This window comes from Mus caroli, unplaced genomic scaffold, assembly GCF_978045245.1.
Source record: "Mus caroli unplaced genomic scaffold, Mus_caroli_1 scaffold_13, whole genome shotgun sequence".
In the NCBI taxonomy this organism is placed as follows: Eukaryota; Metazoa; Chordata; class Mammalia; order Rodentia; family Muridae; genus Mus; species Mus caroli.
Window position 1 is genome coordinate 5,868,802 of NW_028227268.1, and position 27,840 is coordinate 5,896,641.

The 27,840-nt window shown below is 47.3% G+C and overlaps 1 protein-coding gene across 2 annotated transcripts; it reads left to right on the forward strand.

The window, feature by feature from the left end:
• Positions 1-6: 6 nt before the first annotated feature.
• On the forward strand, positions 7-27,840 carry Acox1 (acyl-CoA oxidase 1). 2 transcript variants are annotated; one of them, XM_021176179.3, is made up of 14 exons: positions 7-253; positions 473-632; positions 10,093-10,253; positions 17,585-17,692; positions 18,395-18,514; positions 19,091-19,206; positions 19,714-19,883; positions 20,811-20,973; positions 21,350-21,540; positions 24,183-24,362; positions 24,474-24,579; positions 24,793-24,936; positions 25,069-25,275; positions 26,129-27,840. In XM_021176179.3, the coding sequence occupies exons 1-14, from the start codon at positions 133-135 to the stop codon at positions 26,177-26,179; spliced, it is 1,998 nt and encodes a 665-aa protein (XP_021031838.1). In that variant the 5' UTR covers positions 7-132; the 3' UTR covers positions 26,180-27,840. The 2 variants fall into 2 exon arrangements, with proteins under 2 accessions (XP_021031838.1, XP_021031839.1); XM_021176180.3 differs by lacking the exon at positions 10,093-10,253 and adding an exon at positions 15,984-16,144.

Consider the following 27,840-nt stretch of genomic DNA (forward strand, 5'->3'; position numbering starts at 1 on the left):
GCCGGCCCGAGGGGGCGGGGCCGAGGGCTGTCTCGCTCGGCTCTTAGGGCCCGGTCGGCGCCTGAGCTGAGGACACAGGTTATCTAGCTTTGGTGTCTGTCACTTCTGTCGCCACCTCCTCTGCCCCCAGCAATGGTCTCCGTCATGAATCCCGATCTGCGCAAGGAGCGGGCCGCCGCCACCTTCAATCCGGAGTTAATCACGCACATCTTGGATGGTAGTCCGGAGAACACCCGGCGCCGTCGAGAAATCGGTGAGACTGGAGGGCCGGGCCTCTGTCTTCTACTGAACCAGGCGAAAGACCCCCGTGAATAAGGATTTGGGGCCTCTGGACTTTAGGGGAAGCGGGGACCCCTACTTCGATGGGGCGTCCAGTGTCAGGATTAGGAAGGGATCGTCCTCCGTTCTAAATCTGATGGGAGTCAGGAGGGGGAGTACCTGTTTCTCTTGATGTCATTTAACCCTCTTTCAGAGAACTTGATTCTGAACGATCCAGACTTCCAACATGAGGACTACAACTTCCTCACTCGAAGCCAGCGTTACGAGGTGGCTGTTAAGAAGAGTGCCACCATGGTGAAGAAGATGAGGGAATTTGGCATCGCAGACCCTGAAGAAATCATATGGTTTAAAAAGTAGGTGTACCTTAGCACATTAGTGTATGCCCAAACTACAGCTGCAGTCCGGGGAGGTCTTCTTACCTTGCATGTCGTTTAAAGGCTTAAATTGAACACTTAATGATTCAATTTTATGTGTGAAAAATAATATTACTTTTGCATCTAGATCTTTTAGTAGGATAGCATAGCATATTTGTAAAATGCTAATAATGAACGGTTGTGCCCAAAATCGTTTTTTTATTTTAAAAAACTTTAAGGGATGGTGAGGTGGCTACCCGGCCTAATCATCTGATTTCAATTTGTAGAAAGAGAGTCACCTCCCTTAGGTTGTCCTCTGACCATTTGCTAAAGGTGGCTATTGTACTCACACACACAATAAAATGAAACTTTAATTTATAAAATTCTTTTGAACTGGGCCATGGTGACCCATGCCTTTAATCTCAGCACTTCGGAGGCGGCAGAGGCAGGCTGATCTCTGGTTTTGAGACCAGCCTGGTCTGCAGAGCCAGTTCCTTTTTATCCTGTCTGCAGGACAGCCAGGGTTACACAGCGAAACTGTGGGAGAGGATGGGCCAGAAGGCCGGACAAACACTAGTGAAGCCCTCTGGGGGGATGGGGGAGACAGAGAGGCAAATAATAAAAAAGCTTTTTGTTCCAAACATCCCTATGAAAGTTCTTTAAGTGCAAAGTGAACCTTCACTTTGTAAGAAAGCTTTCTGATACCAAGGGTGTGGCTCCGTGGAACACAGATTGCCTAGTGTCCCAAGGGTGGGGCTCCGTGGAACACAGATTGCCTAGTGTCCCAAGGCTGTGGGTTTGATTCTCAGCACTGAAGACAAAACAGAGGGGGTGGGGAAATCCGCCTACTGATTTTCTGAGGAGCTGTATTGCAAGACCAGACATTTAACTATTTTTGGAACAGATTCTGTTTTTATGTAATGGGTAGTTTGAATATAAAGTAATAGAAAGTGTGAGAGTCCATGGAGAACCTGTCAGACCTCAGAATGAATCCGATATTCTCAGAACCACATTCTAAGAACGTCGCATTGTCGGATGTAATGATGGCGTTGCCTACTGGCTGTCCGGTTGGGAAGACCCGCTTTAGTCTGTGGTTGAGGAAAGCCGTTTATTCTCAGACACTCATCTGTTACACTTTGCTTTTCTGTTATACATAAGGGGGCTGGAGACATGGCTCAGTGGTTAAGAACAGCGTCTCATCTTCAGGGGACCCAGGTTCAATTCCCAGCACCATCACAACTGTCTGTAACTCCAGTTCCAGGTTATCTGACACCCCCGCATAGGCGTACATACAGGCAAAACACCAATGCATATGGAATAAATAAGTCACTAAAAAGGACTTTTAAAAAATTACATATAAAGGTCCCCCTCCCCCTAACCCTAAAGTCATCCTCGCACAGGTGTTTTGCTTGCAGTGGCTCTGCTGCTTCTCCTTTATTTCCTTTAAAGCCTCTGTTGGGTTTTTACATAGTAGAGGAACTCGTCAGCGTCTTCATTAATAGAGATAAAATTGGGAGGCTGGAGATACACCTCGACAGTATAGAGCCTTTACCTAGCATGCACAGTTAACTAGGTTTAGTCCCCAGCATTTATAAATAAATAAATAAATAAATAATAGAGGGGGTCAGTCATCTGTTAAGAGCACTGGCTGCTCTTCCCCAGGTCCTGAGTTCAATTCCTAGCAACCACATGGTGGCTCACACCCATCTGTAAAGTTGAGACCAGGAGACCACTCACTTGTGCCTCGCATGTTCCAGATCCTGGATGACATCTGCGACACCTTAGCAACAACAACAAAATTTTGTTTTTGTTTTCTTTTGAAGTTTGGCTTTGTCTTTTGAGATAGGTTAATCTCTTAAGTCACTATGTAGTCCAAGCTGGCTTCCAACCCCAAATATTCTTTCTGCCTCAGCCTCTTTACTGCTGGGGTTACAGAGGTAAGCCACCCTGGCTGGCTTAAAAAGCTTAAATGTTATTAAGAATATGTTTTCAAGAACTAATATAAATATTACAATTCCTGCCTCGTGTGGTAATGGTTACTTCTTTTTCCTTTGAGTTACAGATGCAGTGCATCCAGAGTCTGTTTTTTTTTTCTTTAGGTTTTTTAAGACAGGGTTTCTCTGTGTAGCCCTGGCTGTCCTGGAACTCACTTTGTAGACCAGGCTGGCCTCGAACTCAGAAATCTGCCTGCCTCTGCCTCCCAAGTGCTGGGATCAAAGGCGTGTGCCACCACGGCCCGGCCAGAGTCTGTTTCATAATTCACCCATTACTGTGACAATGAAGTGGTTTGCTTCGCTCCTTAGGCCTTCCTCAGAACTCCACTAGATCTTACTAATCAGAAATACTAGTTTACTTGTGCTTGTAATCTATGCACATGGGAGGTGGAGCCAGATCAGAGTCATCCTACCGTATATCCAGTTTGAGGACCGTCCAAGCTACATTTCCAGTTATTTATTCACGGTTAGTTTCGGCAGCCCAAATCAGAAGACTCACCAACGTCCAAATACTTGCTTTGTTTCTAAAGCTTGTAATCTGTGGGATTCGGGTGAGTCCTAGGGAGAAGTGTTGCCAAATGGACTGAGCTGGGTTCACAAGCAGAAGCTGCTGAAATTTAATATCTTCTCAGGACAACATGGAGGAGAGCTGTTGTTTGGTAGAGTGGATGATACAGCATATTTTATAACCTTTGTAACTGCACGACAAGCAGCCAGACTCAAGTGAGGTCACAGAGACCTAGAACAAAGTCCTTCCTGTGGACCATGCCTCATGGGAAACATGAAATACTAGCGATAAGTTTCAGTGCCCTTTGAAACAGGAAGTGTTCCCAGGATGTGACGGGAAGTCTGTTTAAGTTGAAGGAGCAGACTGGTAGTTAGCCTTCGTAGTGACTGCTGTCAAGTCGCTCTGAGCATACAGGCTCATCTGTTTCTTGAACCATTATTCTTTCTTGCCCAGTATCTTTTTTTATTTATTTTTATTGTTTATTTACATGTACATGTGTGTGTGCCTGTATGTGTGCATGTGCCCAGGGATGGGGCAGTCCTTGGAGCTGGAGTTACAAGCTACCTGATGAGGGCGCTGGGGGGTTGAACGCTGGTCCTCTGAGAGAACAGTACATGTTCTTAACCACTGAGCCATCTCTCCAGCCCCCCTGCCCAGTTTCCTGTCACTTGCTGGAGATGGCTTACTTTTCACCTAGTAATAAACATTTAGAGGGGAAAAAAAAAACCCTTACCATTCATTGTGAGGTACAGTGGGCATGGTCAATGAGGGCCGAGGACTAGAATTACTGAGGCAGGGGGATTTCCAGGAATTTATGGCAATTACTGTTATCTTTGTTGTGTGTTTATTACTAACCCCGCTCCCGTCTGTTTGCTTTTGTGTTTTGAGGCTGGGTTTTTCTGTGTAGCTCTGACTATGTAGATCAGGCTGGCCACAAACTTGGAGATCTGCCTGGAAGGTGTGCATCACCACTGCCCAGCTGTGGCTGCAGCTACCGTTGCAGCTGCGGCTTCGCCTTCTTCTTCCTCTTCTTCCTCCTCCTCCTCCTCCTCTTCCTTCTCTTCCTTCTCCTCTTCCTTCTTTTCTTCCTCCTCCCCCTCCTCCTTCTCCTCCTTCCCCCCTCTTTTTCTTCTCCTCCCCCTCCTCTTCTTCCTCTTCCTCTTCTTCCTCTTCCTCCTTCTCCTCCAAATAAGGCTTTTTTTTTTTAAATCTATTTATCTATATTCTATGCACATTGGTACTTTGCCTGCATGTGTGTCTGAGTGAAGATGTCTGATCATCTGGAACTGGAGTTACGGACGGTTGTGAGCTGTCATGTGGGTGCTGGGAATTGAACCCAGGTCCTCTGCAAAAACATTAAGTGCTCTTAACCACTAAGCCATCTTTCCAGGATCTGCTATTTCTTTTTAAGACTGGGTCTCTTATGTTTTGTTTGAGGTTTGTCATCTTTTTTTTTCTTTTAATGTGTTGTTTTTATAAAATTGATTTTTAAAAAATAATTGATGAAAGTAGATGTTTGCAATCGTGTTTGTTTATATTCCACTGTCTTGCCTGGTGCCAGAGGGGGTTAAAAGCAGTGTGGGCTCCCCTGGAAGTGGCGTTACAAAAGGTTGTGAACGACCCTGTGAGTGCTAGGAGCTGAAGCTACGTCTTCTGGGAGATCAGCCAGTGCGCTGAACGGCTGAGTCCTCCATCACCTGGTTCACAGACAGGTCTTAGCTGTAGCTCCCATTATCCTTCAACTCCTGCCTTGGCTTATTGATTGCTTATGACTCTACTGCTTGCTCTCAAGTTCCAACAAGGGTCGGTTGGGGTTTTTTGTAGACTCCTTGGGCTTTTAAAACTGATTCATTGAGGCTGGTAAAGGGACATATCCATTGATAAGGTCCTGAAGTCTAGCCCAGTCCTTATGATAATTAATTAAATCTGATTTCTTTCTTTCTTTTTTTTTTTTTTTTTGGTTTTTTGAGACAGGGTTTCAGGGTTTCTCTGTATCACCCTGGCTGCCCTGGAACTCACTCTGTAGACCAGGCTGGCCTCAAACTCAAAAATCTGCCTGCCTCTGCCTCCGGAGTGCTGGGATTAAAGGCGTGCGCCACCACGCCCAGCTCTTTCTTTTTTTTAGATTTATTTATTTTACTTATTTGAGTACACAATTGCTGTCTTCAGACACACTAGAAGAGGGCATCAAATCCCATTACAGATGGTTGTGAGCTACCATGTGGGTGCTGGGAATTGAACTCAGGACCTTTAGAAGAGCAGTCAGTGCTCTTAAAGCTGAGCCATCTCTTCAGCCCCCTTCTTTTCTTTTCTTTTGTTGAGGACAGGGTCTCCCTATAGTGGGACTTTCTTGAATCCTTCAGAGGTATAAATAAGACATGGAGACTTGTCACATAGGTTAAAGCTTTGACCTTTGGCTAGGGCAGTCTCGCAGCTACTGTAAACTTAACCTGACTATCCTGGCCATGACCTGTCAGTCATGTGGCTAGTTCTGCACCTCTCTGCTGCACTGCTGACGTCAGTCCTGTTCCCTTTGTCCTTTGTATCTCTTCTCCCAGCATCCCTCCCCTTCCCCTACCTCCTCCCCCTCCCCCCAAGTTCTGCCCTCCACTTCTTGCCCAGATATTGGCTGTCAAACCTTTTTTTTTTTAAAGATTCTTTTTTTTAAAAGATTTATTTATTTATTTATTATATGTAAGTACACTGTAGCTGGGATTTGAACTCTGGACCTTCGGAAGAGCAGTCGGGTGCTCTTACCCACTGAGCCATCTCACCAGCCCTGGCTGTCAACTCTTTATTATAGCCAATCAGATACAATACTGTATTGCCTCAGACTAATGAGAATTAATATTATAAGACTTAATAAGAATTAATATTTTTAAAATATGAGGCCAGCTGGAGAGATGGCTCAGAGTTAAGAGCATTGACTGGCTCTTTCAGAGATCCTCAGTTCAATTCCCAGCAACCATGGGGTGGCTCACAACTTTCTGGTGTATCTAAAAACAGCTATAGTGCCCTTTTATTTAAAAAAAAAAAAATCGTTCTTTAGGAAAAAAAAAAGCCAGGCGGTAGTGGTGCACACCTTTAATCCCAGCACTTGGGAGGCAGAGGCAGGTGGATTTCTGAGTTGGAGGGCAGCCTGGTCTACAAAGTGAGTTCTGGGATAGCCAGGGCTACACAGAGAAAACCTGTCTCAAAAAAACCTAAAAAACCAAAACAAACAAAAAAAGGCCATTGATAGGCCATAGAAATAACAATACGGGGCTGGAGAGATGGCTCGGTGGTTAAGAGCACTGACTGCTCTTCCAGAGGTCCTGAGTTCAATCCCAGCAACCACATGGTGGCTCACAACCATCTGTAATGCTATCTGATGCCCTCTCTTGGTGTGTCTGAAGACAGCTACAGTGTACTTATATATAATAAATAAATAAATGAATAAATAAATAAATAAATCTTTAAAAATAATAGGAACAACAATACCAAGATCCTGCCAGCATTTAGCTCTTTGCTGGTCCAGAGACACAGCCTGGCCCAGTGTGCCCCAGCATCTGCCTAGGTAGCTTCAGCATTCACTTCCTCCCATTCCAGCTCTAGCTGTTTGCATTCTCAGGTGAACACTACCACTTCTAGCTCTCTCTCTTCTAAAGCTAAATTTCATGTGGTTTAGGGAAGGGAGAAACAACAAAAAATTTAATTAAAAAAGAAAAACAGGGCTGGAGAGATGGCTCAGTGGCTAAGAACGCTGACTGCTCTTCCAAAGGTCGTGAGTCCAAATCCCAGCAACCACATGATGGCTCACAACCAACCATCTGTAATGAGATCTGACGGCCTTTTCTGGGGTGTCTGAAGACAGCTGCAGTGTACTTTTATGATAAATAACTCTTTAAAAAAGAAAAAGAAAATCAATAGCGTATGTGTCCTCTCTGTCTCCTCCTCCTTAATTGTAGGCCTGCCTAGCCTAGAGCTCACTATGTAGACTCTGCTGCCTTTGGACTCTTCAGATGCCTGCCTGCCTCCGCCTTCTGAGTGCTGGGCTCCTCGCCTATGCCGCCACGCCCAGCTCCTCTCATTTTGCATAGGAGCTTTTGAGTTAAAATCCTTATCACATTTTCCAGTTTTCAGAGTAGTTTATTGAATTAAAATTCAATAGTCTTTTCAGCTCCTTCATGGAAATGTGGGTGTGTTTTATATTATACCTTATTTCTCAGAACTTGCTGTGTTTTCTCTTTCCTTTTATCTATCCATCCATCCCCATGAGGGGATGGGGAGAAAGTGTGTGAATGGCAGTGGTTTTAGTGAGACTCAGACACCTTAGGCCGCTGCTCTGGTCTTACCCTGGAGCTGATGTACACGTCTGTCTGTCTGTCTGTCTGTCACTCTCATCAGGCTGTTGGTGCTTAGCTCCGTTCTCCCTTTGTATTCCTGTCTCTTCTGATTTCCTATCTGGTTTTTGCTTTGTAGCCCAGGCTGTCTTCAGACTCAAGATCTTCCTGCCTCAGTGCCCTGCTGTTTCCTGAGGTTCTAAGCATGTTCCGTTCCAGCTCCACTCAGTTTAAAATATCTGGTGATGAATATGATGCTACAGAAATCAAAGACAAAAGGCACTTCATTATTTAGGGCTTTTTATTATTATCTATGTGCAGTTTTGTTTTGTTTTATTTTGTTTTATTTTTCAAGACAGGGTTTCTCTGTGTAGCTCTGGCTGACCTGGAACTCACTCTGAAGACCAACCTAGCCTCAAACTCACAAAGATCTACCTGCCTCTGCCCCGCCAAGAGCTGGGATTAAAGCCAGCCACCGCCGCCTGTCTCTTCTGTGTACTTATGTTGGCTAGTCAGTTATCTCATGGGCTTTAGGTCATTTGTTTCCAGCACACCCAAAAAGTGATTTGTTTGTTTTGCTGGGCAGTGAACAGAGTGTCTCCTGCTAGACAAAGCCAGGCAAAGGCAGGCAGAGAAAGCATCCTGCCCCAGCTGGAAAGTGACCTTTCTGCCCTGACCACACTGCTGAAACCATTGATGGCGGAGCAAGCGGTCACTGAACAGCAGCAGCAGCAGCGGCATCTGTTCACGTCCCCCAGGACTGACTGCACAAGTCACGGTCTCTCATACACAGGCACTGGAGTTGCAGGAGCTCATTTGTGTTGATTGGCAACATCAGTCTCAGCCTGGGTGGCTGTGAGCAGAAGAGGCCAGGGCTGCCTTGTGTGCTGTTTATTTCTGAAATAGAATAGTAGGCAGTTGCTGTGGTTGCTGCTGCTGCTTTAAGGTGATGGGCTCCGTGGTGTGACAGTCTTCCCTTCCTACCTACGTAGTCCTTGCTCTGCTCCTTGTGAAGCCCAAGCTCTCCTGGGTGAGAAGTTTTCAAAGTCACTTAGCTGACACATCATTTGTACTTCAAATTCTTCTGGTGCACACGGAGCCTGTAGGAAGCAGGTGACTGGTGAGGTTTGTTTGTGTCTTCACCTTTCATGGGTGCTGTTTTCGGAAAAGGCAGTCAAGGGCTAGATCGTGTACACCTTCCTTAATCTGAAGCAGTGCTTGCTGGTGACTTTTAATGCTCACATTAGATATCCTGGAGACCTTTACAGATAGTGATCCTGCCCTGAATGCGTACTTATTCCTCAGGGCACTTGCTTCGGTCACCTGGCGGTGGGTGGGTGTAGTCCTAGCCCATGGGTGTAGTCCTAGCACTTGGGCATGATGGATGAGTGTGAATCTTGGGAGTGGGAGACTGCACTGAGCCTCAAATAACATTCTGTGGCAGCCAGAGTTAGGTAGTGAGACCCTGGCTCATAAAAATTTTCTTTCTTTAAATAGATATTCTTTGTTGTTTTTTAACAGCTCTATAAAGAATATTTTGTGGAGTTCCTTAACTTCAAAGCGAATTAAACCTGAAAGTAACACCAAGGTGCCCAGCGCTGACTCAGAACAGCCAGCCAGGCAGACCAGAGGAGGCACAAAGCCCACTGTTTTAGATAAGTGTAGAATTTACACAAAACTTCTTTTTAAAAAAAACAGAACAAGCAGTCGTTGGTTGTGTCAGGGTGGAACCAGACTGGGTCTTCCTGAGGTGCCTGGTCCATCCCCAGCACCAGGGAGGAAACAAAAGGAGTCTGGCCCTGAGGTGAGAAGAGACGTTACAGGAGAGCTTGCTCTTGGCTCTTAGCTCTTGGCTTGTAAAGTAGAAAATTCTACATTTAATAGAAGAGATCTTTAGTTTTCCATCCTTCATCCTGAGGGGTAAGAATTTATTTTATTTTATTTTATTTTGTTGAGAATGTGAGGTTAGGGGCTAGCAAAGTGGCTCATGGTGCTTACCACAGAGCTTGCTGGATGGATGCAGTGTGATTTCTGGACAGTAAAGGTGGGAAGGGGGCTGTTGTACACAGCTGTCCTCTGCCCTCCACATGTGCTGTGCACATATGCCTCCTTTCCTGTGTCTCTCTCTGTCTCCCTCCCTCACACAGGCACACGCACGCACATGCTAATCCTAACAGTGGTGATGAGAGAGCGTATAGCGGACAATCTATAGTGGGAGTCTGAGACCGCGCACACACACACACACATACACACACACTAATCCTAACAGTGATGAGAGAGCGTGTAGTGCACAGTCTGTAGCGGGAGTCTGAGACCGCACGCACACGCACGCTAACCCTAACAGTGATGAGAGCAAGTAGCGCAGTCTGTAGCGGGAGGCTGAGACCGCACGCACACGCACGCGCACACACACACGCGCACACACACACACATACACACTAATCCTAACAGTGATGAGAGCGTGTAGCGCAGTCTGTAGCGGGAGGCTGAGCCCGCGCACACACACACACACACACACACACACGCACACACACACGCACACACACACACGCACACACACTAATCCTAACAGTGATGAGAGCGTGTAGCGCAGTCTGCAGCGCTGGGCTGAGATACTTTTCTTTTCTCTCCTGTAGACTACATTTGGTCAATTTTGTGGAACCTGTTGGCCTCAATTACTCCATGTTTATCCCTACCTTGCTGAATCAGGGCACCACTGCTCAGCAGGAGAAATGGATACACCCGTCCAAAGAACTCCAGATAATTGGCACCTACGCCCAGACGGAGATGGGCCACGGTTAGTCCACATCTGAGGGACCTGGGATGACCACTTAATGAGTTCAAGAAAAGTGACTCCTGCTGTTGGATCATGTTTTCTTCTTCTCCTGCGGCTATGTGTTTGGGATTTTATTTTTTTAATTGTGGCATCAAAACCCAGTTTCTCTTTCTGAGTTTATTTCTTCATAAAATAGGTCCAGGGCTCTGATGAGCATCTTCAGTGTCACTCCTTAAAGCTTGTCATTCTCACAGATACCTACTGTTAGCTGCTGTGCAGCTTGGAGAGATGGTGTTTAAAGGTGTGGAACACCCAGCTATGTTGGTATGTGTAATTGTGAAGGACTCTGTTGGAAGTGCCTCTGAGTGTTGATGCCTCACCAGCGTCTAGAGGTGACGTCAGAAGCACGGCTGTAATGATATGGTGAAAGCAGGGAACTGTCTTGCTCTTACGTTGCCTGCTAGCTGCTCCAAAGTTTGTAAAACGAATCCTGTGGTTTTCTCCGGCTGTTTTGTCGTACAGTTCCTCCGTGAGTGTCTGTGGATCCTTTACCGCCAGTAGCTTTTGGTTAAACTCTTCATAAGTGCTTGGGTGTATTCAGAAAGTTGTAGTCTCAGTGTGGAATAGGATTGATTGTTTTCAGAGCTAAAACTCACAGTAAGTGTGCATATTTTAGCTTTTGTTGTTTGCTTTGGTTGTTTAAGAGAAGGTTGGCCTTGTTAGCCTGGGCTGGCTTGAACATGCAGTCTTCCTCCCTTGGCCTTCATGTGCTAGGATGATAACTTGGCACCGTGTGCCCAGCAGGTGTGAGTGTTTTACATTTGAGATGGCCTTCTTCATACTTCAGTGCCATGATGGAGGAACCATGAAGAGAAGGGAGTTGGACTGCTAGAGCAGTCTTACAACCCAGCACTTGGGAGGCTGCAGGAAGATTGAACTTTGAAAGTCAAAGTGAACCTGGACTTTGAAGTTCAACCCTCTCAGAGAACCACGAAGGGTGTGGGGTGAGGATGCCAAACAAATCTGCATTATAATCTCCAGGGGATTGGTGCTATGTTTATGGATTAGATGGTGTATGTGAGCTATATCACAGACACCCAAGGCTTTATTCAGGGCCAACACTGGAAGGACAGGCCTAGAACATCTCCCGAGGGGAGAATGCTGTAATATTGTGTCTTCCTTTCTGGATGTTCTGACCTGCATCCTTCATAAGAGGCCTTAGGTGTGAAGTGCAAGGAAGTTTATATGGCTTTTTAGTCTTCTCTTGTTGGCCTAATGTTTCTGCTTTACGTTTAGAGAGAGGACAGACTTAAGACCTGAACTCTTGGCTGAGATCAGAAAGTGAATTCATAGGTCTTTCTCTGGACAAGTTTGCCTGCTTCTAATTTGGGAAATTTTCTTGTATCTGTCAGCTCGGTTGTGTGTCTGTAGAGCGCTGTCGGGGTGCAGTGGTAGAGGATTAAGTTTGGCTTCTTGGTGATTTGTTCAGTTTTGGTCTTCTTTCCCACCCTCTTTCTGTCCTGCAGGTTAAGAGGTCAGATCTGTTGGTTAATTTACATATGACTGTATTTCCTGATAAAGAACTGGTTAAAACACAGTCCTTTCCCATAAAGGAAAAGGCAGATGCCTGTCAAATTTGTCTTTTCCCTTTATGCCTTCCTGTCCCTTCAGACATACCAGGAAGTCTTGACAGATCTGTTCCTGGTCTCAAGCAAGGAGAGGGCTGGGCTGAGGAAGATGCTCTGCAGGCTTAGTGTTGGAGGAACACTGCGGAAAGCAGCCGTACGTCTCTTCAGGTCACAACGCAGACAATCAGTTGCAGATCTTGCCACTGATAGGGACTCTGTCTTCTCCCTCGTTTCCCATTCCCGTACAGGGAGGTAAAGCTTCTGTAACATGGCTGCCGACAGCGCTGGGGGACAGCCCTGGGGAACAGCCCTGGCGGGCTCCTCTCACTGAAGAAGGGTCCTTTCTTCGTCAAACTTGAAAAAGAGCCAAGTTGATCTCATGAGTCTTAATCCTCCTGCATTGCGGCTTCACTGCTGTTCCCCATCCTAATCTGAGTTCTTCCAAGCTGAGTGGACGCTGTAGGCTCCCATGAGACTTGTGTCTTAGGTTTGGGTTATTGTAATTTTCTCAGCCTTATTCTGTCAGTCTGTCTTTTTCCTTTGGTGCTGGGATGGAACCCAGTCTTTATGCTTGTTAGACAAACTCTCTACCACTGATCGTAATCAAAAGTCCCTTTTTCTGCTGTAATCTAACTTCTTTATAAGAGCAGTGGCTGCCTAGCACACAGAAGGCCCTCAGTTCAACTCCCAGCATTGCGGTGGAGAAAGAAAAAACAAACTGTATACACAGGCATGTGTTCATAAATGTATGTACTGTCTGAGGTTATGCCTTTTGTCTATTATCAGAAATGAATCTCTTCATTGAAGGAAAGACTTTTTTTTTGAGGCAGACAGATCTCTGTGAGGCTAGCCTGGTCTACATAGTAAGTTCCAGGCTGATCAGGGTTACACAGTGAGACCCTGTCTCAAAAATAAAACAAAAACACCTGGGTTTATTTTTATTCTTGTGTGTGTGTGTGTGTGTGTGTGTGTGTGCATGCGCGTGCGCGCGTGTGCGTGCGCGCGATTACCACAAATGTATTGGTACCCTCAGAGGTCAGAAAGCATAGCAGATCCCCGCAGCCGGAGTTACAGGAGCGGGGAGTCTCTGGTTAGTTCTTCCTGGGCACTGAGACCTGAGCTCAGGTCTTGGCAAAATCACAAGTGCTCTCTTCATCTCTTCAGCCCCTCTTTGCTGTTTGCTTTGTTTTGAGACAGGGTTCTAAGTAGCTTGGAACTCATTATGTGGAGCAGGCTGGCACCTCTGCCTCTGCAGTGCGGGGATTGCAGGAGAGCCCTGCAGTACTTCACAAAGGTATAACCCAGGCCAGTTTCAACTTTTCCATCTTTCTCCCTCACCACAGCATTTGCCCACCTAGGGTGCCAGCACCAGGTTTTGACTTTGAATGCTGATCTCAGTTTGTCAAGTTGAAAAAAAATATTGCAGAAATTTGAGTTAGGGTTCTAGCAAAGCTTTGTGTTTTCTTGGGAAGTAATTCTTCCATGCTTCTTCTCTCAGGCAGAAACTAGCTAACTTTTTCCTGTTAGTCAGATCTTTGGGAGGAGGGTGTTTGTGGGATACAGGCGTTGTGAAAGTCCCTTTATAGACCAGCCTAGTCTCAAACTTGTAGGGATCTTCCTGCCTGAAGGGATTATAGGCATGAGTCACCAGGCCTGGTTTTTCTTTGGATGGAAGTTGGCTTTGTGCAGGCTAGGCAACTACAGTGCTGAAGGCTCAGCTATGCTCCCAGCCAGCCAGAGCATTTCCCCCTGCTGTTGGCTGCCAGCCTGTCCAGCTTTGTAGCCTATGGAAGGAGAGACTGAAGAGATCTTTCCACGTAACAGCTTTAAAGGAAGTGACTTGAACACGTCACCAAATGGAGAGCTAGTGCTTGATAACTTAGGACAGATGATCTCACAGTAGGACCTTTCACTGTCACGCATAATCAACTTTAATAGAGAAGCTAAGGCACTCATTGTACACTCCTAAATGTTACCCATGTGACTAAGACTTAGGTAAGCTGCGAGAGAGGCTCTCAGCCTGACTCAGTGCCTCCTGCCTTCTCCGGTGTATTGACACACTTGTGCTCTTCCTTCCGTAGCACTGCACACAGATACAAACCTTCCAGGCTCCTCCTTCACCACCAGTCTCGGCTTGTTAACAACACAGAGCAGCTCTCCTGAAAGCAGAAAGCGGGGTGCTCCCAGTCCCCAGGCGCCCCGTCTAGGTCAGGGTTACTGCTCTGGGGACCTGGCACGTGTTTCTTTTGCTTACTGGATACTATTCTTTTGGGAAGGGAGTGCTGTGGATTAGCTCAGGGCCTAAGCGAGCAGGACTTCTCCCCTGAGTGTCCCCAGGCTGGTATTCTCCCAATCCCTACTTAAATCCAGGGCCTCCTGTAAGAGTTCGAGTTTTGGGCGTAGGGGTTAACAGTGGTTTGCTTTTTGTCTGTCTGTGGTAGAACAAACCCAAGGCCATTGTCCTACCACTATGCCGCTGTGTACCACCATTCTCAGCCCTGGCCTTCTAGAAGCTTGGCAAGCTCATGAGTGAGAAAGGCATCTCAAGGTGGTAGGCATGGCTCAGCCGTTAAGAGCGCTGGCTGCTCTTCCAAGGGACCTGGGTTTGATTTCCAGCACCCACATGGCAGCTCACATCCCTGACTGTAACTCCAGTTCCAGGGCCTCTGACACAGTCACACAAACATACAGACAGACAAAACACCAGTGAACATAAAATAAAAAATAAATTGCATATTTAAAAGAAAGAAAGAAAGAAAGGAAGGAAGGAAGGAAGGAAGGAAGGAAGGAAGGAAGGAAGGAAGGGGCATTTAGAGAGTCCAAATTGGTTGGTTTCATTTGGCTTTTAAGGTAGGATTCCTCTATGTGGCCCAAGCCGGCCTTCAACTTGCATCCTTCTGCCTTTGCCTCCTGTGTGCTGGGATTACAGGTGCTCACCATCACAACCAGTTCCACTGACTGGTCTCAGGAGTTTTCTCTAATTTTAAAATTACTGCAAATTCCTAGGGCGTTGCAAAAGCAGCACAGACCTTTCACCCGCTCTGCCTGTGGCCAGTCTATGATATTTCCAGTTTCCATGTTTCTGAGGAACATGTATGTGGATTTTGGATGTTCTCCACCCATGTTGGACTTGGAGATTAAGCTGGCCAACCAGAGACCAGAGACAGGACTAGGCTTGCAAACTCTCGCTCGTCCTGGTCTGCCACCATCGTTTTGATGCACATGTGGCGTGTGGCCATGCATTTTCCTTTATTCTCTGTGAGGGGAGGAGATTCACTGTGTCTCTGTGAACGGTTAGCTGGAAGCGCAGCCGCCTGCCCTGGAGAGGGCTCATAAGCTCCTGCTTAGCTGCTAAGGCTGCTTGTCTCCTCCCCAGCTTAGACGGAGGAAGCAGAGAGGATGAAAGGTATGTGGTCCAGGCTCTTCTCTAAGATAACGCGATAGCATAATAACGGGACACAGCCTGTCCTGCACAGGTCCGTAATTAGCAGCTATAAAGGTTGTCACTAGAAACTGCATGTCTTAAATTGATGCCGTTATTGGGATGAAGAGCACTGTCATTTTTTGTGTTAATTTGCATCGGAAGAGCCTGGCTGAATATTTGATATGGTGAACTTGAATGAATTTGTTATGTGAAGACTGTGAGTCTCCTATTGAACAAACAATATCCCAGTCTAGACACCTCACTGAAATTGCATTCAGGAAAACCTTAGCCAAGGTTTTATCACTGAGAGAACAGCCATGCTCTGCCCCACCCAAGGGCACCTTGGTTCCCATTCAAATCTACTTTTCAAATTTTTTATTTCCTTTTGTTTAATCACCAAGCCAGAGTCTTGCCTTGAACATACTGTTCTTTATTGTATGGGTCTGGGTCTCCACAGCCCATCCCCGCTGCTTAAGAACGATGCCATTGTTGGCTCTGCCAACGTAAGAAAGAGGAGCATTGTTGAGAATCCCAGCTGACACAGAAAAGGACAGTGCTCGCGTCCGAGGTGAGGCGCACCTGATGATTGTTACTCACAGTTTGTTTTTTCTCCTTCCCTGCTCTATCTGTTCGCTTTTCTGATTCTTACACACCCGATGATCCTTCCCTCAAATGCCCACCCTTGGTATTTCTTCGAAGCTCTGTGCACCGAGGGCATCCTGAGCCTTTGGACCTTCACTTGGGCATGTTCCTGCCCACCTTGCTTCACCAGGCCACCGAAGAGCAGCAGCAGCGCTTCTTCATGCCGGCCTGGAATTTGGAGATCACGGGCACTTATGCGCAGACAGAGATGGGGCATGGTACAGTGAGTTTAGTCCTTCCTCCCGCAGGCCTGCCTCGGTGGGGTGGAGCTGGGGAGTCTCACAGTTTCTGAACTGGTGTCTGTCTGCCATTCATTTGCAGCTGTCGGCTTGTCCCCATGTTCTGGGGACTCAGCGTGTGTATTCCACACAGACCCCTTGGTGCTGAATAGTATTTTATAGGTTTCTCAGAGGATGCAGTGGGGCATCCAGTTGGGTTGGGCTGTGCCTGTGAGGACTTCTTCTTTACTGTGCTCTCTGATATGGCCCAAGGGCTTCTTCGGCAGCAGTGTTTACTGAGTGCCTGGTTTCTTGACTTTTCCTTTGAAGGCTGTGGCTCACAAACTGTCCATTTCTGTGGCTCAGTTTGGAAATTTCTAGATGTTTCAAAGTGTTCAGTGAGACCTCAAAGGCTCTCAAAGTAGTTTGTTAAAAAGGTTCTCAGCGTTTATTTCAATGTAAAATGCCAGCCACATTTTTTAATAGTCCTTTTCAAATAATTACAGTGTGTGACGGTCCAGCTCCAGCAACACATGAGCCTAAGCCCGCACTTCCTCCCTCGTGAGCAGTAAGCACCGAGCCGGAGCCTGCCCCACACAGTGAACCCAGGCCTGTTGGACCTATAAGTTATTAAATGTTTCCATTCTAGAGGTCGTTCTAACATAAGGTGCCGTGAATGTACAGAAGGGCTAACTGGAGTCTGCTTCTGTCACACATTGCTTAGTGTCCTCACAAGTACAGCGGTATAGTTCACTAGAGTCAAAGTTGTCATGTTAAAACTTGAGAAGAGGACCCAGGCTGGCAAGGTGGCTCTGTGCTAAACTTGCTGCCAGGCCTGATGTCCTATTCCCAGAACACACTTGGCAGGCGAGAACTGATGCCCACCAATTGCTGCGACTCGTGTGTGCTCGTGGCACCTATGTACATAAGGTAGATGGAAGGTTGGTTTGTGTTTTGAGACAGGGTTTCTTTGTGTAACCTTGGCTGTCGTGGAACTTTCTCTGTAGACCAGACTAGCCTCAAATTCACAGAGATCCTCCTGCCTCTGCCTCGAAAGCACTGGAATTAAAGGAGTGTGCCACCACTGCCCAGTGGAAATGTAGGGTTTTGTTTTGTTTTAAATGTAAAAGAACTGGGTTTAAAGGAAAGTAGCCATCTCTGTTACATAGAGGAACACAAGTTGCCTCTGCATTTTCTTTTATTAGTCTCAATAAATACAGCACATTCACTGAGCCACACTTAGGAGTGGGATGCTCAGGACACTGTTGCTAGCGGCCTAGTGGGAAATGTCTAACGGGACAGTAACTGCACGGTGCCTGTCACTCACAGCTAGTCTACAGACTCATTGCTGGTATTTAGCTTCCTCTGAGTCCCGGCTGGTCTGTTTTCTTGGTCTTTTCCCTCTCTGCTGTACTGAGGCCATGTGATCTCTGTCCTCAGGAACTCATCTTCGGGGCTTGGAAACCACTGCCACATATGACCCCAAGACCCAAGAGTTCATTCTCAACAGCCCAACTGTGACTTCCATCAAGTGGTGGCCTGGGGGACGTAAGTTGAATTTTTTTCTTTAAGTATCTTTTGGATGTTTGTTGTTATTGTTGAACATTTTGAGGACTTATTATGAGATTGCGGCCGAGATAGAGGCAGTTTATTAAAGAGAAGAAAGGTGTTCCCGGGAAAGGAAGTGAGGGAAAGGGCAAAGACAGGTTCAGAACCAAAGCCTGCATTGCACCAGAGAGCAAGAAAAACAAAAAATCAAAATACAAGAACATAACCAAGTGTAGTACACACTTGTAATCCTAGCACTAGGGATGCAAAGGTGGGAAGATCAGGAGTTCACACTCACAGTCCCAGCGCTCAGGACTCAGAGGTGGGGAGATCAGGAGTTCACACTCACAGTCCCAGTGCTCAGGACTCAGAGGTGGGGAGATCAGGAGTTCATACTCACAGTCCCAGCGCTCAGGACTCAGAGGTGGGGAGATCAGGAGTTCACACTCACAGTCCCAGCGCTCAGGACTCAGAGGTGGGGAGATCAGGAGTTCACACTCACAGTCCCAGCGCTCAGGACTCAGAGGTGGGGAGATCAGGAGTTCACACTCACAGTCCCAGCGCTCAGGACTCAGAGGTGGGGAGATCAGGAGTTCACACTCACAGTCCCAACGCTCAGGACTCAGAGGTGGGGTGATCAGGAGGTGAGACCTAACTTGAGCAGGAACACACACTCTCTGCTCTTGCTTCTTGCTCTTGCAGTTGGGAAGACTTCCAACCATGCGATAGTCTTGGCTCAGCTCATCACTCAGGGGGAGTGCTACGGGTTACATGCCTTTGTTGTCCCTATCCGTGAAATTGGGACCCACAAGCCTCTGCCAGGTAAGGATTGCTCATCTGGTACCAAGGTAAAAATTAAAACTGCAAGAGGTGCCAGGCGTGGTGGCGCACACCTTTAATCCCAGCACTCGGGAGGCAGAGGCAGGCGGATTTCTGAGTTTGAGGACAGCCTGGTCTACAAAGTGAGTTCCAGGACAGCCAGGGCTACACAGAGAAACCCTGTCTCAAAAAACCAAACCAAACCAAACAAAACAAAACAAAACAACCCCCCCCCCAAAAAAAAAAAACAAACAAACTGCAAGAGGCTGGAGGAATGGCTTAGCAGCTAAGAACACTGGCTGGTCTTTCAGAGGACCAGGGTTCGGTGCCATCATTTACCTGGTGGCTCACAACCAGCGGTCACTCCAGTTCCAGGGATCCCACACCCTCTCTGGCCTCCTGGAGCATCAGGCATGCTGTGGTACATGGGCATACATGCATGGAAAAGACCCACACACATAAAACAAAAGAATGAAAATAAGCAACTGCAAGAGATGTGAGGAGCCATTAATGGGAGCAGAGGGAGGCAAGGACTTCACACACATGCCCGTCACGCGTGCTTCCTGTTGTCTGTGGCAGGCATCACTGTTGGGGATATCGGCCCCAAGTTTGGTTATGAAGAGATGGATAATGGCTACCTGAAGATGGACAATTACCGTATTCCTAGAGAGAACATGTTGATGAAATATGCCCAGGTACATTTACTTATTTGTCTATTTTATTTAGTAGTAGATTGTTATTGTTAAAGCAGGTTCTCACCATGTGCCCCAGCCTAGCCAAGCTGAGGATCAGGACTGTCCTGGCCCAGCTGCAGAAGGTGGTGGGCTTTTCCTCTGACAGTGACGTAGAAGCAGGTGGGCAGTGTGTGAGGAGCATCGCCCGCTTGGTGAACCTGCGGCTCTCAAGCCTTTAAGTAATTTAGAGTCACCTGAAAGGCCAGTTAGACCTCGGATTATTAGCCAAGTATAGCGTGTACTGGAGAGGCGGGTGGGGGTGAGTTCAAGGTCAGCCTGTGATACATAGCAAGCCCTTGCTCCAAAATCTCTGGGTCAGAAGAGGGAGCGAGATTTAGTGTTCCAGACAGGTTGCCTGGCCCAAATGAAGCCAGGTTCCCTGCTGTTCCAGGAAGCACAGTTGGAGAATTAAATTAGTACACGGCCTCTCCGCCTCACAGAGACACTTCAGCCTGTTTGTTTTTCCAGGTGAAGCCTGACGGCACGTATGTAAAACCTCTGAGTAACAAGCTGACGTATGGGACCATGGTTTTCGTAAGGTCCTTCCTCGTGGGAAATGCGGCTCAGAGTCTGTCCAAGGCATGCACCATTGCCATTCGATACAGTGCTGTGAGGCGCCAGTCTGAAATCAAGCGAAGGTGAGGGTAGGGTCTGAGATGAACTCGGTGCTGAAGGCTTGCTCTGACCCTCTTCTTTTTTTTTTTTTTTTTTTTTTTTTTTGGTTTTTCGAGACAGGGTTTCTCTGTGTAGCCCTGGCTGGCCTCGAACTCAGAAATCCGCCTGCCTCTGCCTCCCGAGTGCTGGGATTAAAGGCGTGCGCCACCACGCCCGGCTTCTGACCCTCTTCTTAAGAGGAAAGGTTAGAATAAATACTTAAGCCACCTCTCTACCCTGGCACCAGTGCCATGGGGCTAGGTGTTAATCCAGGATCTCATACATGCCAGGCCTTCCAAGGATATAGCACCTGGCATGCATGATGGGAGGCAGAGAGGGCAAGCAGGCTGCTTCTGTCTGTCATCTCCAGGATTGTGGTTAGAATGCAGTGGGTTGAGCCTTGAGGTAGGCTGGGCCTTTGATAACATTCTCTTTAGTTGTGAGCGGACCATTGGGTTTCTGGGTAGTTTGGAAATGTAGTTGTCTCCGTCATACTGGAAACGCTGCAGCAGTTAGAGCACTGTCCTGATGTCAGTGCAGTAGAGGGAGTCAGGGCATTGCCAAGGGTGTGGCGCATGCCCTCAATCCCAGCATTTGGGAGGCAGAGGCAGGCAGATCTCTGTGAATTTGAGCCAGCCTGCTCTACAGAGTGAGTTTCCAGACAGCTGGGCCATGTAGGGAGACCTTGTTTCAAAACACAGGAAAAGGAGACACAGACTGCCATTTTGATCTGTGTGACTTGAGGCAGATTCCCTAACCTCTCATTTCCCCATCTGTAAGATGACAGCAGTGGGAGCAGCTGCCTCATAGGGGCGGGGGGAGGGAGAGGGGACGTGACTCACTGCTGTGTAGAGTCTTGGGCTGAAACTGGGACCGAGTGAGTGAGTAACATCGGCTGTTTTCTCTGTTAGCGAGCCAGAGCCCCAGATTTTGGATTTTCAGACGCAGCAGTATAAACTCTTCCCGCTCCTGGCCACCGCCTACGCCTTCCACTTTCTCGGAAGATACATAAAGGAGACCTACATGCGGATTAATGAGAGCATTGGCCAAGGCGACCTGAGTGAGTTGCCTGAGGTACGTCAGCCGCGCCGGCCTCGCTTCCCTTAGGCCTGCAGGGATGCCCTTAGGTTTGTGTTTGCCTGATGGCAGACATCCAAACGCTGTACGTGGGACTCCTGAAAGGAATTACAAAATCCTGGAACTTTTTTCATTAAAAGCTGGACAGATGTCAAGATGGAATTTTTATTAATATAATTTAAAAGGAGAGAGAGTACTGTTTGGCCAAGTATAGCAGTTGAGAAAGAGGCCTGAGACTGTTACTAATTCAGTGGGTCAGGCGACTGCCTCCTGATTTGCTCTGACAGAAGCCGCACACTTAGGAGAGCATGTGTTTTCTCATTAGAAGGTGGGTGTGAAGCCAGGGTTCTCATGGCCTGTGCTTGTCCCGTAGCTTCATGCCCTCACAGCTGGGCTGAAGGCTTTTACTACCTGGACAGCCAATGCTGGTATCGAAGAATGTCGGATGGCTTGCGGTGGGCACGGCTATTCTCACAGCAGTGGGATTCCAAATATTTACGTCACGTTTACCCCGGCCTGCACCTTCGAGGGGGAGAACACTGTTATGATGCTGCAGACAGCCAGGTGAGAAGCCCACCATGGCTGCTCTGCCCTTGGGTCTTCTTCCCAGGCCCGGGGGCTTGCTTTCTCCACCGTGAAGGACAGGCCTGACTCGCTCACCCTGTGGTTTGTCGTAGTCAGGTCGCTCTTGCTGCGATGAAGCAGGATGCCCAAGCACCCTGCGGGAGGAAAGGGGTTTTAAGACATAACCTTCGGCTTTTTTGATTCATCCTCAAGATCTCAGATTAATAAGTACCACACATGTAAAACATAACAATTTGAAAGTTCTAGTCTTTACCAGTTCAAACACTTTAAAAGTTTAGCCTATGAAATGGCTCAGCAGTTAAGAGCACTGACTGCTCTTCTAGAGGACCAGGTTTCAATTTCCAGCACGCACATGGCAGATTACAACTGTCTGTCACTCCAAGATCTGATACCCTCACACAGACAGATATGCAGGCAAAACAGCAATACACAAAATAAAAATAAATTAAAAAAAAAAGCTTAGGGCTGGTGAGATGGCTCAGTGGGTAAGAGCACCCGACTGCTCTTCCGAAGGTCCAGAGTTCAAATCCCAGCAACCACATGGTGGCTCACAACCATCTGTAATGAGATCTGGCGCCCTCTTCTGGAGTGTCTGAAGACAGCTACAGTGTACTTATAATAAATAAATCTTAAAAAAAATTTAAAAAAAAAAAATATAAAAAAAAAAAAAAAAAAAAAAAAAAAAGCTTAGTCTCTGTAAAACCCCAAAATTTCTTAGAAATCCAAAGTCTCTCAGTGTGAGCTCCTGTCAAAGCCTTTCTTACTGAAGAGGGAAGAACCAGGGCACAGTCGCAGTCTGAACACAGCAAGCCCAAGCTCCATCAGGTAAACAATGTAATGGCCAGTGTCTGGGATCCCCTCAGGTCTTCTGGGCTCCTCCAGTGGCTTGGGTCACCTCGGCTCTTCCCCCTGCAGCACACACAGCCGCTCCTCTAGGCTCAGGCTGTCTCCACTCCACTGCTGCTGTTTTTGGTGGTCATCCCATGACACTGGCATCTCCACAGTGCTGGAGTCTCTGCTGCAACTGGGCTGCTCCTTCATCATTAGCTTCTCCTGGGCTCAGACTCCAACCCTGTCACACAGTGCCAAACCTCAGCTGCTCTCCATGACCCCTTCCTGCCTTCAAAACCAGCACCACCTGGGTTACCAAGCTAAGTTGCCAGCACAAAGAACAGCCAGCCTTGGCTGCCTCTGGAGCACAGCTTCTGTGTGCTCACCCCGAGGAAACACTTCCCAGAAGGCTTTTCATCAGTGATGCTGGTCTCTTCTTAATCACAGCTGACTCTTCAGCCCCAGCAGACCAGCATCTATTGTCCCATGGAAGCAAAGATTTAACTTTAGTGGTTCTGGTTTCTTGTCAGCCAAGCTCCAGCTGACCAGACTCCACAAATTCGTCACATATACTGCGTGTAGTCTTTGCATCCCTCTGAAAAGTCACAGGCCAGGCCTCTCTCTGTCAGCTGCACCGCTCTCCACATCCTCACTGTGCAGGCTATTCCGAGACAGCTCACTGAGCTCTCAACTCCCAATGACTTTTCCAGCCCAAAGTTCCACAGTCCTTCCACAATCCTCGTCAAAACACGTGGCCAGGTCTATCACAGCAATAGCCCGCTATCCCGGTACCAACTGTTTACTGGTTAGTACTGGTTTCTTTTTTTTTTTTTTTCTTTTTTTTTGGTTTTTCGAGACAGGGTTTCTCTGTATAGCCCTGGCTGTGATGAAACACCATGACCAAAGCAACCTGAAGAGAAGGGGTTTTATTTGGCTTGCATTTCCACATCACCGTGATTTCATCATCAGAGGGAGTCAGGCAGGAACTCAAACTGGACAAGACCTGGAGGCAGGAGCCGATGCTTACTAGCTTGCACCCCTGACTTTCTCAGTCTGCTTTGTTTTGTTTTGTTTCATTCCTTTATTTACTTTACATTGTGATCAAAGTTTCCCCTCCTGCCTCTCCTCCCAGTCCTTCTCTCTTACCTCCTCTCAGCCCCCCTTTCCCATTCTCCTCAGAGAAGGGGTAGCCTTCCAAGGATACCAGCCAGCCTTGGCATATTGAGTTGCAGGAAGACTAGGCACATCTTCTGTTGTAGCCTGCTTTCTTACAGAGTCCAGGACCACCAGCCCAGAGATGATACACATAGTGGGCTGGGCCCTCCCACATCAATCACTAATTAAGAAAATGCTCTACAGCATTGGTTTTCTACCTTCCAAATGCTGCAACCCTTCAATACAGTTCCTCGTGTTGTGGTGACCCCCCCGCCAAGCATAAAATTATTTTTGACACTACCTTATAACCGTAATTTTGCTACTGTTAATGAAACATAATGTATACATCTGTGTTTTCCGATCATCGTAGGCCACGCGTGTGAAAGGGCTGTTCGACCCCAAAAGGGTCATGATCCCCAGGTTGAAGACTGCTGCTCTGCCCCTTGCCCGCAGCCCAGTCAGTCTTTTGGAGAGGGTTTCCGAGTTCCCTCCTCTCAGATGACTCTAGCTATATCAAGTTGACATAAATTTAGCCAGCATAGCACATGGTCACGCTAGCAGGTACTGAATGCCTGTCCTGCAGTGTGGAGTCACTTCAGTAGATTGCTAAAAGCATGTGCTCTGGTGGTTTCTAGGTTCTTGATGAAAATCTATGACCAGGTTCAGTCGGGGAAGCTGGTGGGCGGTATGGTGTCGTACTTGAATGACCTGCCGAGCCAGCGTATCCAGCCACAGCAGGTGGCAGTTTGGCCAACTCTGGTGGACATTAACAGCCTGGACAGCCTGACAGAAGCCTACAAGCTACGTGCAGCCAGGTGAGCACCCGTCACGGGTGAGAGGCCGCTGTGGGACCTGCTGGCTGGGGCCAGGTCAGCTGTGAGAACCATGGGTTTCTCAGCTCTCTGCCTTTCCTTCTTGATTAACAGATTGGTAGAAATTGCTGCAAAAAACCTTCAGGCCCAAGTGAGTCACAGGAAGAGCAAAGAAGTGGCGTGGAACTTGACTTCTGTCGACCTTGTTCGCGCAAGTGAGGTCAGTGGTGGCCTCTCCCCTCAGCTCGCTCTGCTGCCCTGCCTTAGTGCTGTGTCACTGGGGCAGCCTTCCTGGAGGCAGGCTGGTCTGGAACTGACCTCCAGCTCCTGGCGGGCCTGCTACAGCCTCCCAAGTGTTGGACTCAGAGGTGGGCGGAGCACCACACCCTCCTTTCCAAGGATTCCCACGCCCCACCATGTCCCTTTCTTCTAGGCGCACTGCCACTACGTGACCGTTAAGGTCTTTGCGGATAAACTCCCCAAGATTCAAGACAGAGCTGTGCAAGCCGTGCTGAGGAACCTGTGTCTCTTATATTCTCTCTATGGGATCAGCCAGAAAGGAGGGGATTTTCTTGAGGTCAGTGTTCTGAAGCAAGGCCTTTGGTGTGTGTGCTTGCTATCTGGTTTAACGGTTGTCCATTTTATAGTCCTTTGCGTAGAATTTGTCTGCTCTGTGCTTTTATTCGTTCATTTTTTTTTTTTCCCTTAGGGGAACATCATCACAGGGGCTCAGATGTCACAGGTAAACAGTCGGATCCTGGAGCTGCTCACAGTGACGCGCCCCAACGCCGTGGCTTTGGTGGATGCCTTTGACTTTAAGGATGTGACCCTTGGCTCTGTTCTTGGCCGCTATGATGGCAATGTGTATGAAAACTTGTTTGAGTGGGCCAAGAAGTCCCCACTGAACAAGACAGAGGTAAGGCTAACAAAAGCCTCTCCCGAGCTTCTGAACCTTTCATTTAAATTTGTACAGGTGCTAGGCACAGGACTCCCTATAACTCCAGTGCAGGGATGTGTGTGTCTAACACACTTTCTGACCTCCAAGGGCACTCAGAGGAACATACCAGTGTAGACGCACGCACATAAATAAATGGTAAAATTGAATACATTTACTTATTTAGTTAGTTTTTCAAGACATGATTTCTCTGCATAGCCATGGCTGTCCTGGAACTATCTCTGTATACCCAACTGGCCTTGAACTCACAGAGTTTACCTGCCTCTGCCTCCTGGTGCTGGGATTAAAGCCATATGAGACCATCGCACAGCTTTAATTTTCTTCAAAATAAAGGCCAGGAATATAATGAGTGGACCGCACCTTTAATTCCAATATGTGGGAGGCAGAGGTTGGTGATCTCTGAGTTTGAGGACAGCCTGGTCTACAGAGTGAGTTGCAGACAGCCAGGGCTACACAGAGAAGCTCACAAAGACCAAAAAATCCCCAATACAAAAATATTTGAATTTGTTTTCATATAAGGCCAATATATTTTCTCAATTAAAAGTTTTGTGTGTGTGTGTGTTTTTTTAAGAAAATGCTACCAAAAAAAAAAAAAATTAGCCGGGCGTGGTGGCGCACGCCTTTAATCCCAGCACTCGGGAGGCAGAGGCAGGCGGATTTCTGAGTTCGAGGCCAGCCTGGTCTACAAAGTGAGTGCCAGGACAGCCAGGGCTACACAGAGAAACCCTGTCTCGAAAAACCAAAAAAAAAAAAAAAAAAGAAAATGCTAATTTACCAAGATAGGACCTTATTCACGTCTCCACTTTCCCTGTAGGTCCACGAATCTTACTACAAGCACCTGAAGCCCCTGCAGTCGAAGCTTTGAAGTTTTCCCAGGGACAAGTCTGAGCTCCACAGAGCGGCGGAATCTCTCCTTGATTCACTAATCCTTGTGAAATCGTCATCAGATTTGTGTAGCTATAGAGCAAATGATGGGCTGGCCTTTCCCTCTCCATAAGTAAAGAGAAATGAGCAGACTTAGAGATGACATGAGAAATTCAGTGTTGTAGGTGCAGCAGTAGCCCAGGAGACACAGGAACTCAGGAAGCCGCCGCCTGTGGTCTGACTTACATTTATTTGTTCTGCTGCTAATCTCTGTAGGCCTTGACTCTGGGGGAATCAACAGAGTTTAACTACTAAATACTTAGTAATTTTCACATTTTTACTGCTAATCACTGGATATATGTTTTTTAAACAAAGGTGTTCTATAGAGCTGAACTTTCCAGGCTTCCTTGCCAAGCACTTTCTGATCTACCACTAAGAAGAGGAGTTTGGAGGCCAGAAACTAATAGAGACCCTGCTGTGGGTGTGTGGCCCTTACAGGTGCCCTGCTGCCTGCTGTGTGGGTGGGTGTGCCATTCCTACCAACTGTCACATTAACATATCTATCAACAAGACGAGTCCTTAAACACCCACCCACCAAGAAAGCAGCACTCCGGGAACTAAGCTCCCACTCTGGTCTTCCTAGCAATGGCTCGCACCCGCCCTGTGACCCCACTTCCTGACACAGCTAAATTGCTTGTCTTTATCTCCAGGCTTTCGGCCATTGCCTGGACTTCAATCATGGTGGCTGACCTTCCCTTTCTTGCTTGCCTTCTCCTCAAAGAGCTAATAGAGACAATGACCAGTCTTTCCTCCCAGATCAAGTATGGGGAGAGCCCTCGGCTATGCTATTCCTGTATTTTGGTGACTTTGTTAAGGAAATTTCCTGGGACAATCCAGATTTGAAAGATTCTGTCTTCTTGTTGTCATAAGCTATTAAAATGCTTGGTGGTCACCAAAGTATTTAGCATAAAAATAAATAAATCATTCAGGTCACCTTTTACACCAGAAATCACAGGAAAGCCCTGGGCCCCAGCCATCTGCTGAGTGTTAGTTGAGAAGATGGGTCCAGCTGAAGAATGAGTGCAGGCTGTGGGGAGGTTCATGCTGAGTAGCTGGCTTTGTGGTGAGCTGCTAGCAGCCTTACAGGGTGGTGAGGCAGCCCCCTCAGATGCAGAGCAGAGCCTCTACAGTCAGCCTGACCTTAAAGGTAGACGACGGACCTTTTGTGGTATGTGTGTGTATGCATTTTTTTGTGTAGTGATTTTTTTTTTTTTTCTTGAGACAGGGCCCAGAGTGGCCTTGACCTCTGATCCTCAGCCTCCCAGATGCTGGGGTTACAGGTTTGCTCTGGCATGCCTGGCTAATCGGAACTCTTTGTCCTTAAGAGCACAGTAGAGAGATCATTGTGACCTATTAAGTCTGTGTCTGTGGCATTGGCATCGTGAGAACAGTTCTTTCAGAACAGGTCTGAGAACACAGTATTAGTGGAGTGGAAATGACGTCAAGTCAAAGCCATCAGATTTGCTGACACAAGCCTTAACCTTTCTCCTGGAATGACTGATAATCCCCGAAGCTTGACAGTAAGCAGCAAGTCACCTTTGGGGTTTCTATGTGACAGTAATTCATATTCTGGAAAATAGCAAATAAATTTAAATGACTGAA

Coding starts and splice junctions, on each gene's coding strand:
- Acox1 (XM_021176179.3), top strand. CDS start 133: ATGGTCTCCGTCATGAATCCCGATCTGCGCAAGGAGCGGGCCGCCGCC. Junction 24,580..24,792: donor ACCTTGTTCGCGCAAGTGAG/GTCAGTGGTGGC, acceptor CCTTTCTTCTAG/GCGCACTGCCACTACGTGAC. Junction 24,937..25,068: donor AAGGAGGGGATTTTCTTGAG/GTCAGTGTTCTG, acceptor TTTTTCCCTTAG/GGGAACATCATCACAGGGGC.